This window comes from Lampris incognitus, chromosome 14 (genome assembly GCF_029633865.1).
Source record: "Lampris incognitus isolate fLamInc1 chromosome 14, fLamInc1.hap2, whole genome shotgun sequence".
In the NCBI taxonomy this organism is placed as follows: Eukaryota; Metazoa; Chordata; class Actinopteri; order Lampriformes; family Lampridae; genus Lampris; species Lampris incognitus.
In genome coordinates, this window is record NC_079224.1 from 7855108 (window position 1) to 7873541 (window position 18434).

Genomic DNA, 18434 nt, shown 5'->3' on the forward strand with positions numbered 1-18434 from the left:
ATTTTTACCACGCTCCTCAAGGGGGCGCGGCCCTCGCTCCGCTCATCGATAACACCGGCGGACTTGGATCAGCTACTCCTCTCAGTGGACATTCCCTTTATGCTGTCAACCTGGACTCCTCTTCCCCACAGAGTCCGTATGGGAGAGGGGTTTTGTCCCGATGAGCTCCCCGTCAGCCGGAGCCGCATCTTCTCCCATGATGGAGCTTCGGAGAAGGCTAGAAAGAGTGTATGTGTGTGTGTGTGTGTGCGTGGGTGTTATGTGTTGGGGCAAGGGTCCGACACCAGAATCAATGTGCAATATTTTCCTCTCTACTTTTATTAGTCGATAGCGCCCCCTGGGGTTTACTCTGTGTATTTACTATTTAGTCCTGACTACTTCTGCCCCACACTCGTATAACCACTCCTGTACCGACAACGTCGACATCAGATTGCTAACTGTGAAACTGGGAGCTTAAGCGACGCCTAAGCTCCTCCAGCTGTACATTTTGTCCATACCGAGGTAGGAAGACGTGTAAAGGAGACTCTTGCTCGACTGATGTTATGACTCATTTCAGAATCTACAAATCCTGTGTAAAAAAAAAACAACCCCAAAACGTCAGCCGGCAGATCAGCTCGGCTCTCTGGCGGCGGCGGTTTACTGCTTTTCTTACAGGTTTGTCCATCCCCGATTGTTTTTGATAGCGGCACTTCGACTTTAAGACGATAACTTCATGTCTTCAGGGGACATCGCAGCTCTCCGTGACGACGGAATCGAATCTCATGTGACAAAGTGCTGCACTCACCATGTCGTCGGTCCGAATTCAGTTTTCTTGTTTACAACTTTTTTTGTTGTTGTTGGTTTTTTTTGTTTGTTTGTTTTTGTTTTTTTGTTAAATGCTCTTCTCAGTATTGTGCGCCACATACTTTGCATTCGTACGTGTTTTTGTTCGCTTTTAAATGAGCAATACTTCGGCGGAGGAGAAGTGATAAATGACAACGGCAGTTTTACCCATTATTTTAATTTGTCCCTCTGCCTGTGTTTGAATGTCACTCAAGGGTTTTTAATTTTCTTTTTTTATACTATGTGAGATTTTAGTCGAGGGGTCTTAAAATGAGCCGACCTGACTCATCCTGCCCAGCACATCCTGCTGACACAGTTTCAGCCCCGCGAAGGGGAATTGTCAGTAACGGTGAAGGATTTTACTTCACTCCTGTCGAAGTTGAGGACCTGTTTTGATTTAGTTGAGTCAGCAGCTTTTTGAAGTTTCGAGGCCAGATGGATTTTCCATTGAAATTTCCAGGCCAGATGGATTTTCCATTGAAATTTCAAGGCCAGATGGATTTTCCATTGAAATTTCAAGGCCAGATGGATTTTCCATTGAAATTCCAAGGCCAGATGGATTGTCGATTGAAATTTCAAGGCCAGATGGATTTTCCATTTAAATTTCAAAGCCAGGTGGATTTTTCAATGAAGTTTCAAGGCCAGATGGATTATCTGTTGAAATTTCAAGGCCAGGTGGATTTTTCCATTGAAATTTCCAGGCCAGATGGATTCTTCCATTGAAAATTCAAGGCCTGGTGGATTTTCCGTTGAAGTTTCAAGGCCAGATGGATTTTCCATTGAAATTTCGAGGCCAGATGGATTTTCTGTTGAATTTTCGAGGCCAGATGGATTTTCCATTGAAATTTCAAGGCCAGGTGGATTTTCCATTGAAATTTCAAGGCCAGGTGGATTTTTCCATTGAAATTTCAAGGCCAGGTGGATTTTTCCATTGAGATTTCGAGGCCAAAAATCCATTGAAATTTCAAGGCTAGGTGGATTTTCAATTGAAATTTCCAGGCCAGGTGGATTTTTCCATTGAAATTTCAAGGCCAGGTGGATTTTCCGTTGTTGAGTTCATCTTTACGATGGCTGCTGATCAGAAAACACGTGTACGTGGAGTAAACTGGTCATTCTGATACGTCTCTGGTTTGCGTCTTGACTGTAATGGTCCTGTGATCTGACCATTGATTTATTCTAGTGCCCTACTGCTGATCAGATTCATCTGTCTAGACCAGTGGTGCCCAACCCTGTCCCTGGAGGGCTACCCTCCTGCTGGTTCTCACTCCAACCCTGACTTAACACATCCGATTCAACTAATCCAGGTGTTGGTCAGTAGGTCAGTAGTAGAATCGGGTGTGTTAAATCCGGGTTGGAGTGAAAAATGGCAGGATGGTAGCTCTCCAGGAGCAGGGTTGGGCACCACTGATGTAGACCCATCCATCCATTATCTAAACCGCTTATCCTGTTCTCAGGGTTGCGGGGATGATGGAGCCTGTCCCAGCAGTTGTTGGGCGACAGGCGGGGGGAGACACCCTGGACAGGCCGCCAGGCCATCAAAGGGTTATCTAGACCCAGAATATTTTCAATAACTTTTTTTAAAATATGAAATTCTTTTTGTCACATGAAGAAAGGGGGGGGGGGAAGAGAAAAGGCACTGGCCATTTTTCTAACGCATCTCTGCGAGAAGTGTTTCTGTTCTCTCGTTTCTTAAGGTCTCGACATCGTAGGACAGCTGAGCCCATTAAAAACCGGGACATGGAAAACAGTTGTGCACTTTATGGTTTTAATATGAAGAGAGTGGGGGGGGGGGGTTGATAGTTTGGAGCGGTTTATCTCCAGAATAACTACACAGGTAACTCCAGTTCGCTCCGTCCCAGTTTTTCTTTTATTCACTTTAAATCTCAGTGGGGTCTGTGTAATCACGTGACCAAGGGCGGGGCCTTTTGTGAAAGAGAGGCTGTGCTTTGTGCCAGGACCAGCTTTCGTTTGATTCCAGCAATCTGCCCTTTCTCCACACTTCCCATCCACAGCTGAGCACGTGGACCATCGTGTAAAACGCATGCGTCCAAATGCAGCCGTGGAGCAGCGTTTGAACCCCCTCGTTTTCTACACTCGGGCGGGCTTGGGCCGCTGGTCTGAAGACGAGCTTTTCCATTTTGCTGGAGTCGAGGAAAATGAATTTGGCAATAAATTGTTTCCTTTTTACATGTTGAAGATATGGAATGAATTTTGAAAGTGATTTTTTTTGTTTCCTCTTTTGGAATACAGACTAACATGTAACGGATACACCTTCCCCATTAAAACCCATTTCTGAATGCACTTGTGCTGTGGTTACTATCTTTAGATAGAATGAGAAATAATAATGGGCTTTCAACTATGGTTTGAATTTTCAGTCTAGTATCTGGCCTGTTTAGAAATACTGCTCCTGATACACACACATCCCCATTTCATCCATCCATCCATCCATCCTTCCATCCATCCATCCATCCATCCGTCCATTATCCAATCTACTTATCCTGCTCTCAGGGTCGTGGGGATGCTGGAGCCTATCCCAGCAGTCAATTTGCGGCAGGTGGGGAGACACCCTGGACAGGCCGCCAGTCCATCACAGGCGCCCCCCACCTCCACCTAGGTTCAATTTAGTACAGCCGATTCACCTGACCTACATGTCTTTGGGCTGTGGGAGGAAACCTATGCAGAAACGGGGAGAACATGCAACCTCCACACAGAGGACGACCCGGGACGACCCCCAAGGTTGGACTACCCCGGGGCTCGAACCCAGGACCTTCTTGCTGTGAGGCGACCGCGCTAACCACTGGGCCACGGTGCCGCCCCATCCAGACTAAGTGGCCAGAAAACATGTCAAGGCCCTTAATTTTCACTTCTCCTTCTGCATTATATCTAAGGCAAACGAGTTTATGTAACACACTTTAAGATGCATGGGTTTTTTTTTTTAAAACCGCAGTCTGGCCTGCTGGAGGAACTCCCACTGTTTCCCATGATGCCTGTTACCTTCCTGTTTTTTTTTTTATTATCATACTTCAGTGAACATATATGGTTACTATGGTTACTCCCTCAGGTAAAGCCACCTGACCCTGATAGCAAACACTGCATGCTCAGCGAGGGGTGACATGACGTCAGAGACCATCATAGACCTGTTTGTCTACTGGAGACTGCAGAGGCAAATGCCGTGGAAAAGATGACGGAGCACACGGGTGCAAGGCAGTTTGTTCACTAAAAGTGCGCCCCCTGTGTTTGGAACTCAAGGTCCAACTTCACTACACTTTACATCTGATGACCTCCATTAAGTCCTTGAAAGTATTGGATTTTCCAGTCCTTAGATAATGGGGCAGTCACTTTATGGCAGGTACCTGCCGAGAACTTGCTGCACCCCTTTGAAAATTAAAATCTGACCTTGACCGACGCCACTATGCTTACATCTGCCCACCTCTACTTGAAGCCCTCAGAAGTGTCTTATTGTTGGGCTCTCTCATCCTGAGACAAAGGCACACTCACTTTTTGGCAGGCACCTCCAGAATTCTGACTGTTCCTTCTGTCTTTGGACTTCAAGGGTCTGACATTGACCAACTTATTATGTACTCCTGTCTGATGAGCTTTCATCTAAGTCCTGAAAAGTATGTGTAGTGAATTCTGGGGGCAGCCGGGACGTGAACCCAGGTCGCCCGCACCACCGACGACTGTGCTAACCAGTCAACTAAAGGGTCCGACCCGTTAGCCAGCGGGCTAGCATGTGTACTCCGTCATGGCCCTTTCTTTCCAGTTCTGAGAGAAGGAGGTAGTCACTATATGGCAGGAAGGCTACTTGCTAAAACACCCCCCCCCCAATACCTCAGGGTTAGAGTCTGAGAAAAATAATGATTATACTGTAAAAGGTTTGTGTTATGCTAATAGGTAGACCAATACAATATAAAACCCACCAAACAGCATGCTGGCAGTAAAAGTTCAGCATCGCCAAAAGGCAATTTCGACTTTATTTGCCTGCAACAACAAAACACATCCACTCAGCTTCCCAAAGCACAGAGTGATTGTTTCTGTTTATTGTTTTCACCAGACTTTACAACCTTAACATCCACTGAAGACGAGGGCAAAGTAAAGTCAACCGACATAGTTTGCTTTCAGTCATGAAGGTGGCACAGCATGCTGCCCCAGTTTGTTGCAATTTTTATTTTTTTCTCTTGGTCACCAGTTCTTTATGAACATCTTGCATCATGTGATTTGGCATTCTTTTATCCCGTGAATAAAGGGTCATTTCATGTGTTATGTCTTCTTTTTTCAAGGACATGTTTCTTTCATCCTACGTTTGCGGCGGCCCCACCCAGGACCGTCCATGCAGTGTCTCTGTCCACGTCTGCGTCTAAGTTTGTGTCTTCGTTCGATGGCTGGGAGATCTGCTGCTGGATCAGCTGGGAGAGCTTGGTCTGCTGCATCCTGTGGGCCCAGGGACCACGGCCTTGACTGGAGCTGTGCCCGAAGAGGAAACACAGAGGGCAGTCTGACAGGATGCAGAAGCGAGGCAGGCTAAGCTAACTGCTAGCCCATGCAGACTGGCAGTTCTGATAACACTGAGGGCGGTCTGGTGGCGGCCTCGCCTAGCGTTGACTGTGTTTTTGGTGTCGTCGTGTGGAGTGCGGGGAGGTGTGTCCCAGATAGAATCCGGATGTGGGCCACTTAAGGCAATGATGCGGCACTGATGGCCTTCTTCCCTTCTTCTTCAGCAGATCAGGCTCCCGCAGCTGATCCAGCACCAGCTCCCCCAGCCAGACACCTTCGACACACCTCCCCGCAATCCACACAACAACACTAAACACAGTCAAGGCTAGGCGAGGCCGCCGCCAGACCGCCCTCAGTGTTATCGGAATTGCTGCGTCTTGTCAGACCGCCCTCGGTGTCTCCTCTTCAGCCACAGCTCCAGGCAGGGCCGTGGTCCCTGGGCCCACAGGATGCAGCAGACCAAGCTCTCCCAGCTGATCCAGCACCAGCTCTCCCAGCTATCAAACAAAGACAAACTCAGACGCAAACGTGGACAAAGATACTGCATGGACAGTACTGGGTGAAGCCGCTAGAAACGTGAATTTGTGCCGCCATCTTCCTCCACCGGAAGCGGAAGTGGAAGCGGAAAATGTAACCCGAGTTTAATAGTTCCGAGACACCTAACATCCTAAACTAGCTCTTTTTGTCATTTAACATCATTTTGATAAAGTCTTTAATTGGGGGGGGGGGGCATTTTGATTGAAAATTGTTTTTTTGTTGAGAAAAAGAGTACAAATTTGTCTGACCAAGGCACTCCGTGTAATTAAAATGTCTTTATTGAAACTTAGACATATCCAAAAAGGACCTAAAAATGCCCACGCGTAGCGGCTCGGGCCTTCTTCAGGTTTTTTTTTTTGTTTTTGCCATCCAGGGGTGATACAGATACTAACGGTCTCTTGTTTTTGTAACACTGACATTAACCATTCAGTCCCCACCAGCCACCTTCAGCATGTGTAAGCAGAAGCATCATACCGCCTTAAAAACACTGCCTCCACCTTCCATGGCACAGGCTTCAGTGCTTCGGCCTGCTGCATTATTCAGTGATGTGTATTTCTGTGAGAGGCTATGGCAGGTAAGATGGGAATAGTGAAGGTAAGTGCTGCTATTATGTTCGAGCACCCCCCCCCCCCCCCCATGACTGTCCTCCGCACTTGGTTGTATACTTGTGAGCTGTGGAATAAGTTTCACTTGAACATTTTGGGGGACACATTTAGCAGGGGGTCAGGGGGTCCTCCCCTGGAAATTTTGAGCGTCACACATTTAAGTTCCTGCATTCTGGTGAATTTGTATGCACCAATTTGCTCTTTTTCTACATCAATTTATTGTGGAAATGTAGATGCATTTGAACTAATACAATACCCTTGGCACAAATTGGTTTGTAGATGTACCTATTATGTTATCTCATGTGCCTGAAATTATCAGTTCAAGTTCATTTAAGCTAACATAAACGTCTAGGGGCTACTGTTAGCAAGTTAGCTAGCTAGCTAGCTAGTTCGTGAGGGGATCTCAACTGACCTTTTTTGGCGAGGGAGTTAACATTATCATTCATGATATATTTTTTGGGGGGGGGGGCAAATTCACCTCTTCTAAATATTGAGGGGGACATGTCCCCCCTGACCCCCCCATAAGTTACGCCCATTCTTGCGAGTCTTCAGATGGCCTAAAGGCCGATCCACAATCCACATACTTTGGTGCAGTGTGGATGGGTTGGTGGTTGAGCCTTTTTCTCTGCGGCACAGTGGAGTTTCATTTCCTTCCTGCACTGATTTTTTTTTCTTCTTTCCAGGAGCGCCTATGTATCTAGCGCAATGTGTTCCCAGTTGCTCGATGTGATGTTGAATTTGGATGACACGGCCTGTCCATCGGAGTTGGTGGTGCATTATTGTGGCAGTGATGCTGGTCATGTTGGCTTCTTCCAGAACGCTGATGTTGGTGCATCTGTCCTTCCTGCTGATCCTCAGGATCTTTCGTAAGGATCTTTGGTGGTTTTGCTTCAGGGCTCTCAGGTGCCTCCTGTAGGTGGTCCATGACTCTGCTCCATACAGCAGGGTGGGGAGAACAACAGCTCTGTAGATCAAGAGTTTTGTTGGGGCCATTAGGTCTTGGTCTTCAAAGACTCTGTTCCTGAGTCTGGCATAAGCACCACTGGCACAACTCAGGCGATGGGTGGTCTCGGAGTCGATGTCAGCTTTTGAGGAGAGAAGGCTGCTGAGTTAAGGGGAGTGATCAACGTTTTCAAGAATTTTGTTGTCCACTTTTATGGTGGACTGGGTAGATGGCTGGTTGGGTGGAGGTTGATATAGGACCTGGATCTTTTTGATGTTTAATGCGAGACCCAGGACTCTGTATGCCTAGGCAAAGGCATTCAGAATGTCCCGGAGGTCTTCTGCGGAGTGTGCTGCAGTGGCGTTGTCGTAGGCATGCTGAAGCTCCGTGATGATGGTGCTGCAGACTTTGCTCTCGAAGACCTTCCTCTCAGCCTCTGTTTCTTCAGTTAGGTGTCCTCAGTGTTTATCAGGTGAGCATCTCCAGACTGGTTTATTTGTTCATAGTTCAGGGAGCGGCAGGTCTGTATCTTTTTTTTTTAAACAAAGTTATTAAAATGTGAAAATCCAAAACAGTCACAACTGGTCGTTCTAGTGTTAAAAAGATTCCTTCCGCCTTTTTCCATGACATATGTCCATACAATTATCAATTTCATTCTTACTCCACACATAGTTATTCTCTCCTTAGACACCCCCCCCCATTCCCGTACTTCCCAATCTCAGTTTAGTAGATTCTACCGAGGGTCCAGAATATGGAATTCACTGCCTTTATGTTTTTTGAATTTGTCTTCACAGCAGTTTAAAAGATCCCTGAACTCACTTCTCATAACCAACCAACGTTTTCCATATGGTCTGCCTATATAAGCTGGATCCAACCAGTCTTTTCCTTTGTCATATAAGTCTAAATACTAGGGGTTGACTGTCCAAAGTAACGGGGAGTGCAGGAGAGAGGTGAAGAAGAGAGTGCAGGCAGGGTGGTGTGGGTGGAGAGGAGTGTAAGGAGTGGTTTGTGACAGAAGGGTACCAGCAAGAGTTAAAGGGAAGGTCTACAAGATGGTGGTGAGACCAGCTATGTTATATGGTTTGGAGACAGTGGCACTGATGAAGAGACAGGAGGAGGAGCTGGAGGTGGCAGAGATGAAGATGATAAGATTTTCATTGGGAGTGATGAAGAAGGACAGGATTAGGAACGAGTATATTAGAGGGACAGCTCAGGTTGGACGGTTTGGAGACAAAGCAAGAGAGGCAAGATTGAGATGGTTTGGACATGTGTGGAGGAGACATGCTGGGTATACTGGGAGAAGGATGCTGAATATGGAGCTGCCAGGGAAGAGGAGAAGAGGAAGGCCAAAGAGGAGGTTTATGGATGTGGTGAGGGAGGACATGCAGGTGGCTGGTGTGACAGAGGAAGATGCAGAGGGCAGGAAGAGATGGAAACAGATGATCCGCTGTGGCGCCCCCTGATGGGAGCAGCTGAAAGTAGTAGTAGTAGTAGTAGTAGTAGTAGTAGTAGAAGATATGTCTAAAGGCCTCTAATGAATATCACTTGTTTTTCTTTTTTAATATAGATATATTATTGTGTTTATTTGCTCCTTTATCGTTCTTGTCTTATGAAAACTCTGAGCCGTATCACATGAGTGTGTGTTCTTAGTCTGTTAATGATTGTGATTGTGTGTACTTGCATGTATCATGAATGAGTGTTCTTAGTGTGTGTGTAATAAAGAAACAAAAAAAGCAAGAGACACACTATACCTTCAGTATACTTGATGAGTTAAAGTATCACCCTCTTGTCAGCCCCCTGAACATATATAACTAAAGACAGGAACTAATTGTTGCTTATAATAACAATAATAGTAATAATAATTATAATGATAATGATCATTTTATTTATATAGCACTTTTCTAAAGCAATCCCACCAAGTGCGTCACAAAAGACTACAAAAGCAGTCGAGAGGAGTGCACGTTGTAGGTGGGAATGTTAATGAGTAGCCCCTGGGAGTACACATTAACAAATGTAATCCCTGTGTTTGGCAGTAAACCCTGAATAAACCCCAACTGCAGCCTCCGGAGAGCAGATCTGTGGCACGCAAGCAAACAAGATCTTTGACTCCCATGAATGGGAGCACCTCCTCGTCTTTGAGCCGGTTTAAACTCCCCGGATGCCATTGCCGGAATCCCACGGGACCTCCTGGAGTAACAGGACTCCGAGAAGAAAGCAGGGAGATGGCCCTCCTGAAAGCCACAGATCCACAGGTGAGACCCGGCAGGGGAAGGCTTATGGATGTGGACGTGGCCTACGGCGTGCCGTTATCTAGAGCACCTCTGCAAACGCGTTGGGATGCTGGCGGCTACAAACTGACATGTGCCCACTTCTCTCCAGGGAGGCCGAAAGCGACGTGAAGACGTCATCGATCTCTCGATGGCCGACCCGCACAACACGGGGCTGAGACCTTTGACCTTTGTCCGGCAGGTAACCTGTCATTTCACCCATGTTCCTTCCCTGACCTTCATATGACAACCTGTTTATTTACATGATTACTTACACATGTGTTAGTGTGTGTGCTCTTCTATTTCTATCTATTTAGTACATTATTCTCTATTAGGGCCTTTCTATGATGTCATCACTTTTTTTTGGGGGGGGGGGCCCTTTCCTCCCCAATTATATCTGGCCAATTACCCCACTCCTCCGAGCCGTCCCGGTCTCTGCTCCACCCCCGCTGCCGATCCGGGCAGGGCTGCAGACTACCACATGCCTCCTCCCATACAGGTGGAGTCGCCAGCCGCTTCTTTTCACTTGACAGTGAGGAGTTTCACCAGGGGGACGTAGCGCGTGGGAGGATCACGCTATTCCCCCCCCCCAGTTCCCCCCCCCAGTTCCCCCTCCACCCTCGAACAGGCGCCCCGACCGACCAGAGGAGGCGCTAGTGCAGCGACCAGGACACACACCTACATCCGGTCTCCCGCCCGCAGACACGGCCAGTTGTGTCTGTAGGGACGCCCGACCAAGCCGGAGGTAACACGGGGATTCGAACCGGCGATCCCCGTGCTGGAAGGCAACGGAATAGTCCACTACGCCACCCGGACAGCCGGTCCTCGCTATGTTAAGGGTCTAGGACTTGGGTTTATAAGGTTAGAATTAGGAGCCAGTTAATGTAAAGCTACATATAGTGGTGGTTGTTTACCGGGCTGCTTATCTCACTCGGGGCGGGTTGGCCTATCGGCGGCGAGGGAGGCGGGGCTAGATACGCACGCAAGAGGAAGCGGAAGGGGAGAAAAGGAAGCGCGTGCCTGGCTCGAAAAAAGAAAAAGGCGGTTCGGCTGCTAAACGACGCGTGGGTGGTAAGTGGAGGGATTTCGGACTAAGAGGGCCCACAGAGCGTCGTTCCGGGCGGGGGGCTAGCGGTGTAGCGGCTAGCCGCGCTACGGTGGGCTGTGTCTGGGGCGTGTAAGTGCAGCGGGCCGGGGTAGGACCGAAGCAGAAGGCGGCAGTGTAGGCCGTTAAACTGGTCCGCCATCTCACGAGCACGTGCTTGCCGCGTAAAGGAGCCGGTATCATGGGTGTGTGACGTGGGTCATCGGGGCTCGCCCCTCCCCATCCCCCTGATTGGTGTTTCAGCTCCCCTGCGCCCGTGTGCCCGAGTTACCCTGATTGGCCGCTTCGCTCACCTGTTCCCTTCTCCGATTGGCTGTCCGGTTCCTGCCCTGTCTTGCGCGCCTTTGCCCAGTCGGAGAAGGGAACAGGTAAGTGAAGCCGGGCAATCGGGGTCACTCAGGCACACGGGCCAAGGTGAGCTGAAACACCAATGGGGATGGGCGAGCCCCGATGACCCAGATCACACACCCATGCATGACAGCCGGGAGTACCAGGAGCCGCTGGAAGAGTCCCTGCCGTCCAGACGTCATCTCAGCGGTTCACGCTGCCTCATCCTGCTGTGAGTTACCTGCCCTACCAGGCCTGGCATTTGGATTTTTATGTTTATTGACCCTCATCGGAAAATGAGGTATGTTTTTATTTTTCCAATTGAACTGTGAACTGTGAATTCGAGGGAAGACCACCGTCACAACTAAGACCGACTTATATTAGTGAACAGAGACCTGGTGAGAAGATCCCGACGAACGGTGTGTATAAAAACAACAACAACCCATAGTATTGGACACTTTAGGGATTGTTGGCATGTTCTCTTCATTTTTGTTCAATTTAGTTAAAGTGGGCTATTTTGTAAACCAGCTTGTGTTACTGAGAAGCTCATCCATTCACTCATCCATTCACTCATTCATTCATCCATCTTTAGCCGTTTGTCCCGGGTGGGGTCGTGGTGGCAGCAAGCTAAGTAGGTCACTCCAGACGTCCCTCTCTCCAGCAACGCCCTCCAGCTCCTCCTGGGGGATCCCAAGGTGTTCACAGGACAGATTGGACATATAGTCCCTCCAGCGAGTTCTGGGTCTACCCCGGGGTCTCCTCCCAGTTGGCCGTGCCCGGTAAATCTCCAAAGGATGGTGCCCAGGAGGCATCCTAATCAGATACCCGAACCAACTGGCTCCTTTCGATGTGAAGGAGCAGCAGCTCTACTCCGACCTCCCTCTGGATGTCTGAGCTCCTCACCCTATCTCTATGGCTGAGCTCAGACACCCTATGGAGGAAACTCATTTCAGCTGCTTGTATCCGGGATCTCCCCCTTTCGTTCACTACTCAAAGCTCATGACCATAGGTGAGGGTTGGAACAAAGATAGACTGGTAAATTGAGAGCTTTGCCTTCCAGCTCAGCTCCCTCTTCACCACAACGGTCCGGTACAACGTCCGCATTACTGCTGATGCTGCACCAATCTGCCTGTCAATCTCCCGCTCCATCCTACCCCCACTCGTGAACAAGACCCCGATATATTTTAACTCCTTCACTTGAGGCAACAACTCATCCCCAACCCGGAGAGAACCATGGCCTCAGACTTGGAGGTAGTGACTCTCATTCCGGCCATTTCACACTCAGCTGCAAACCGCCCCAGTGCGCTGGAGGTCGCGTTCTGGTGAAGCCAACAAAATCACATCATCTGCAAAGAGCAGAGATGCAATTCTGAGGTTCCCAAAACGGACACACTCCTCACCTTGGCTGCGCCATGAAATCCTGTCCATTATTGTTATTGGGAAACTGTCAAACAATTTTGTTTTACTAAAACGTTCTTCACCTGTGGTAGGTTTATGGTTTATTGACCGTGTCTACATTTTGTGGAGTTGCTACTGCCCTGGAGTAGGGGCGCCCCACCCATCTAGCTAGGTGCTGGAAGCGGAGGGATGGTGCTAAGCTAAGGTTTATGTCAGGAGCTCACCACACTTCAGGTAGCCACCGTGCCGATAAGACAAACGTCCTGAAGCCCACCTTGCCATACCTGTGTTGGCTCTTGTAGGATCAGAGGGCCAAGCCAGATAGGTTGCAGCCCGGTATCACGAGATTTCGTGTCATAGTCACGAAATTTAATCTATGAAATGGTGCTGGGGGGACACAATGTCACTGAAATTTTCTTGTCCGGCACCACGAAGTTGTATCCAATGCATTCCTATGGGCCAAGTTTTTCTTGCGCGAGTCACGTTATCAAGATGGTGGCTCTGGCTGGTCTGGCTTCCTGGGAGAAGGCCGGGCACTTACATATATTTGAAAACACAAAAACTACCCTAACCCTGTTATTTATCCACATATCAGACAGCAGAAATGACACGACTGCTCAGTAACCGCCTACACCAGCTCTCTATTTTCATCACTGCTTTTTTACATGTCATTTTCATACTGCTCCCTTCTACTGCCCCCGCTAGTGGGCGGCGGACTAACTACAAGATATAACACTAACCCTAACCGCTGTAGTTTTTGTATTTTCAAATATATGTAAGTGACCGGCATTCTCCTGGGAGGCCAGACCAGCCAGAGCCATTATCTTGGTAACGTGACTCACGCAAGAAAAACTTGGCCCATAGGAATGCATCGGATACAACTTCGTGGTGCCGGACAAGACAATTTCAGTGAGATCGTGTCCCCCAGCACGATTTCATAGATTAAATTTCACGGCTGTGACACGAAATCTCGTGATACCCGGTTGCGGTAGGTACTGGGGCTAATTGTACTAGGGGGCGCAGACCTAGATCTGGCATTCTTCTAGATGTCTGGGGCAGGCCTATACTATTTACACCCCTAGATAGCGGGGCTCCTTCCCCGCTACATTAAGGTGAGGGTAAGGGTTGTAGCTCTGATGGTTAAAGTTGGGTTTAAGGGCAAGAGAATGATTAGTCAATGAGGGGTCATCACAAAGACAGAAGTACAAGAATGTGTGTTTGTGTGTGTGTTCATGCGCATCTGTTTCTGTTGGCTCAGTTGTTACATTAACTCTCCCCCTCTCTCTTTCTCTATGTGCATATCATGTATAATGGATAGGTTCTTGCAGCGTGCATTTATCCTCCGCTAACTAACAGTGACAAACTGCCAGCGGATGTCAGACAGAGGGCTCAGAGGCTGCTGGGAGCATGTGCCGGAGGGAGTGTAGGTAAGCATTGTGTTTGGCTTGTTTAGTTATACTGTGCGTACGGTGGTGAATGTGCTGCAGTGTTAAAGAATGAACAGCTTGCCGTTGTAAATATCTTTACTGTGTTTTATATTCTCAGCCTAGTCAACTGTGCTGTCTGGCTCATGCGTTTCCATCGGGGTGTGCATGAAAACTCACGAAAAACGGTTGTCAGGGCGTCCGGGTAGCGTAGCGGTCTATTCCGTTGCCTACCAACACGGGGGTCGCCGGTTCGAATCCCCGTGTTGCCTCCGGCTTGGTCGGGCGTCCCTACAGACACAATTGGCCGTGTCTGCGGGTGGGAAGCCGGATGTGGGTGTGTGTCCTGGTCGCTGCACTAGCGCCTCCTCTGGTCGGTCGGGGCGCCTCGCTGTCAGGTGAAAAGAAGCGGCCGGCGACTCCACATGCATTGGAGGAGGCATGTGGTAGTCTGTAGCCCTCCCCGGATCGGCAGAGGGGGTGGAGCAGCGACTGGGATGGCTCGGAAGAGTGGGGTAATTGGCCGGATACGATTGGGACGAAAAAGGGGGAACCCCCCCCCAAAAAAAACGGTTGTCAATTGTTTTTTTTCAGGTTCATATACCCCCACAGGTGGTATGGCATATATTCAGCAAAGTCTTTGTACATTCATATCGCAACGGGATGGAGGTGTTCCAGCTTTGCCCGGCAACATTTTCATCACCTGTGGCTCCCAGACTTCCATTATGGTCAGACACATTGTTGCTGTTGTTATCCTAATTCATATGAATATCAACCCCACCCCTCCTCCTCCTCCTATACCTTGTATGTACTCCACTGCCATCACTACCATCACCATCTTCAACTTGACGGCGTGACATTATATTTTTCCACAGCAAATTTTTAACCTGCTGGTCAACGGCGAAGGCTCCCCCAAAACAGGGGTGCTAACTCCAGTGCCGAGCCACCATTTTGCCAACAGCATCCTGGAGGGGTTAGGAGCGACCGTCGTGCCATATTATCTGAACGAGGAGCAAGGTTGGGAACTGCAACGAGCTGAACTACGCAGAGCTCTGCAGTCTGCAAGGGGCATCTGTAACCCTGCTGCTCTGTATGTCGTAAACCCCGGAAATCCAACCGGTAAAGAAGGCCTTTGGAAAACAAATTTAACGTGATGTCCCTACCAAAGCGGATCCAGCGTCTTTATACTTTGCTGCCCACAGGTCATGTTCAGAGCAGAAAATCCATCCAGGATGTTATTCAGTTTGTTTCCGAGGAGAAACTCTTCCTCTTGGCAGACGAGGTGGGCAGACGTCATTACAGTGTTGTTATGACAGTAAGCCTTGGGGTATTAGTGCTCATCTCTTCACTCACCTTTGAATTTGGGTTCCTTTTCTGCTGTCCTGCTGCCCACAGGTCTATCAAGAAACCGTACTGGGGGAAGAGAGCGAGTTTGTCTCCTATAAGAGGGTTCTAGCTGAAATGGGGCCTCCTCATTCAGATACGGTGGAGCTGGCTTCCTTCCACTCAGTGTCCAAAGGCTTGATGGGAGAGTGAGTTCTTGGTTTTGCATCTTGGAAAGCGTGCGAGTTACCTTAAGCGCCACTCTGGTCGGTGCTCACGAAAGTGAATGGCGCCGAAGCGTTGGTTCCAATTGAGACAAATACTGACAAACACCACTTTTAACAAAACAGTGACGCAGTGGTTAGCTCTGTCGCCTCACAGCAAGAAGGTCCTGGGTTCGAACCCTGGGATTGTCCAACCTTGGGGGTCATCCTAGATCATCTTCTGTGTGGAGTTTGCATGTTCTCCCTGTGTCTGCGGTGGGTTTTCTCCAGTTTCTCCCGCCATCAGAAAGATATGCATGTTAGGGTTAATACTCCCGTCTGTGCCCCTGACCGAGGCATGGCGAGACCAACTGGAGGTGGTCCCCGGGTGCTGCACGGCGGCCGCCCACTGCTCCTAGCTACACAGCTAGCATGGGTGAAATGCAGAGAAGAATTTCCCTACGGGGCTCAATAAAATATCTCAAAATACCACACACAATGCCATACCGAACAAAGACCACTTCCTGTATGAGTTTCTACCCTTTGCCACAGGTGCGGTCTGCGTGGTGGATACGTGGAGCTGGTCAACTTGGACCCCGCTGTCATGAAACACGTCAACACTCAGTTCTCCACACTAGCCGGCTCAGCTGCGACTGGTCAGATAGCCCTGGACCTGATGGCGAACCCCCCACAACCAGGGGATCCTTCATACCGCACGTACGAAGAGGTGGGAGCACATAAACCCATCTGGCACACGAGCCACGCCTTCATGTTTCACAGCATCCGACCCGAGTCTGGCGCTCAGACCTCGTTTTAAGACACACACATTGAAAACGTGGCCGGTCACCTCTGCGAAATGGGACCCGGACAGCTGAGTATTACGTACAGCCTTGACTCCTCTCTCCTCCTGCAGGAGACGCAATACATCAAGGCCACGCTGGTCCAAAACGTGAAGCGGGTGACTGAGGTTCTGAACGACCTGCCAGGTTTAAGCTGCCAACCAGTGAAAGGAGGGGCCGTTGTGTTCCCCAGACTACACCTCCCGCCCGGAGCCATTCAGAGAGCCGAGGTGGCAGTAAGAGTTTGACTAACGAGACGTACAGCACGATGAGGGCAGAAGAGCGTTTCAGGGAATAATGATTTTGGTAATATGTCCCTTTGTTTCAGGAGGAGGGGATGCCTCCAGACTGCTTCTACTCTCGGAGGTTGTTTGAGGAGGCTGGTCTGTGTGTCAGTCCTGGCTGTGAGCATGGTCAAAGGGAGGGTACCCATCATGTAAGGTATACTACACTATGTGCTTTTGTTTTTTGCTTACAGGACACACATCGAACATCAACACCCTCAAACTAATGGGCCTGTGGGAGGGTGTCCGGGTAGCGTAGCAGTCTATTCCGTTGACTACCAACACGGGGATCGCCAGTTTGAATCCCGGTGTTACCTCCGGCTTGGTTGGTCCCTACAGACACAACTGGTTGTGTCTGTGGGTGGGAAGCCAGATGTGGGTATGTGTCCTGGTCGCTGCACTAGCGCCTCTTCTGGTTAGTTGGGGCGCCTGTTCAGGGTGGAGGGGGAACTCGGGGGGAATAGCGTGATCCTCCCACGCGTTACGTCCCCCTGGTGAAACTCCTCACTGTCAGGTGAAAAGAAGCAGCTGGTGACTGTATGGGAGGAGACGTGGTAGTCTGCAGCCCTCCCCGGATCGGCAGAGGGGGCGGAGCAGCAACAGGAATGCAAGGCTGGATTACGGACCGGGCATGCCGGGCGAGTGCCCCAGGGCCCCGGACCATGAGGGGCCCCATAAGGTCAGGGGCGATGCTGTGAGCTGCTATTGTCATCTCTGTTTGTTTTGTGATTCAAAAATTGTGTTGTACTTTGTAGTCGCCATCCAAATCCCATGCAGATTAGCATAGCGTCGACTAGCATGTTGGGTATTTGCATTAGTTTTACATTTAACAATGTTTAGTATTGTTTGCGTAGCCTATTTGATGGGGTGGGGGGGGGCAATGGATGGACGTGTGTGCCCCGGGGCCCCCTGGTGGGTTAATCCAGCCATGCTGGGACGGCTTGGAAGAGTGGGGTAATTGGCCAGATACAACTGGGGAGAAAAAGGGGGAACCCTCCCCCCCAAAAAAAAGGTATTGCTCTACCAGTCTTCGCTACTGTATGCACCTCATTCCGTGTGTGTTCCCACATGGGCAACTTGAGTTTTCCGCTGTCTTTATGAGTTTTGGGGCACTTCTTCGAATAAGGCATGCAGCTCTTTATGTTCTCTACATTCAGCTGCAGCAAAGAAACATTTAAACTAATTTAACTCTTCTCTGTACAGGTTTTGTGTAACAACCACGCCGGACACTATGGAGGAGGCACTGAGGCGCCTGGCTGGCTTCCACACACAGTTTATGAAGGATTTCTCTTGAACGCATTAAACAACTATTATTCTGGCCATCTATACAAGCAGAGTAATCAAATTCAAATGGTAGAGTATTTTGGATATTTATTAAAATACCTGACCACCTTTTATTCACTCATCACGTTGTACAGTATTTTGTCTGTCTCTTTATACTCATTAACAGAGTAAAGTTAAAACTTCTAGTTTTCCAAAAACATTCTATAATCCATTCAAACAGCTTTTCCAACTCCACTCGGAAGTTCTCGGATCATGTGCCATTAATATTTAATATTTACAGTGGCAGAAAAAAGTTAACCTTGGATCGGTCTTTGCAAGACAGACGACCATTAAGCACAAGATGTATTTAAACATTTAACAGTTTTGTCAAAATACAACCGTCCACAGTTTCAGTATTATTCTCATCTTCGACTCTGCAGACAAATTGCTTTGAAAAGCTCAGTGTCAGTATTTGGTGATAGGTAAGTTATAAATAAAATAACACAACTATCATACACTTCATTAGCCAGTGAGCTCGATGTATACACAACACGAGGTACACAGAAAGTGCAACTATGCAGCCTTCCACAGAAGCTTGGC

At 48.8% G+C, this 18434-nt stretch overlaps 2 protein-coding genes across 5 annotated transcripts in view; both read left to right on the plus strand.

Annotated features, from left to right (window-relative positions):
- LOC130123908 (phosphatase and actin regulator 1-like) overlaps positions 1–7853 on the plus strand; it is a 55241-nt gene extending 47388 nt beyond the window's left edge. The window contains exons 11-13 of the mRNA XM_056293235.1: positions 132–228; positions 6284–6427; positions 7695–7853. Coding sequence (XP_056149210.1) covers positions 132–228; positions 6284–6427; positions 7695–7853 — 400 coding nt within the window. The remainder of the gene's footprint in view (positions 1–131; positions 229–6283; positions 6428–7694) is intronic.
- A 1623-nt stretch (positions 7854–9476) lies between these two features.
- LOC130123387 (alanine aminotransferase 2-like) lies at positions 9477–18399 on the plus strand. 4 transcript variants are annotated; one of them, XM_056292533.1, is made up of 12 exons: positions 9477–9653; positions 9781–9870; positions 11255–11332; positions 13817–13925; positions 14517–14650; positions 14798–15041; positions 15125–15204; positions 15318–15454; positions 16001–16175; positions 16362–16523; positions 16616–16728; positions 17775–18399. In XM_056292533.1, exons 1-12 carry the CDS (start codon positions 9513–9515, stop codon positions 17863–17865), a joined length of 1554 nt encoding a protein of 517 aa, XP_056148508.1. In that variant the 5' UTR covers positions 9477–9512; the 3' UTR covers positions 17866–18399. The 4 variants fall into 4 exon arrangements, with proteins under 4 accessions (XP_056148508.1, XP_056148509.1, XP_056148510.1 ...); XM_056292534.1 differs by having other exon boundaries at positions 16362–16517; positions 17775–18375; XM_056292535.1 differs by lacking the exon at positions 11255–11332 and having other exon boundaries at positions 17775–18383.
- The last annotated feature ends 35 nt before the right edge of the window (positions 18400–18434 follow it).

Excerpts from the sequence above, each read along its gene's own strand:
- LOC130123387 (XM_056292533.1), top strand. The coding sequence starts at position 9,513 with ATGAATGGGAGCACCTCCTCGTCTTTGAGCCGGTTTAAACTCCCCGGA. Across the intron at positions 16,176-16,361 it reads CATACCGCACGTACGAAGAG|GAGACGCAATACATCAAGGC; the intron begins GTGGGAGCACAT and ends CTCCTCCTGCAG. Across the intron at positions 16,524-16,615 it reads TTCAGAGAGCCGAGGTGGCA|GAGGAGGGGATGCCTCCAGA; the intron begins GTAAGAGTTTGA and ends CCTTTGTTTCAG.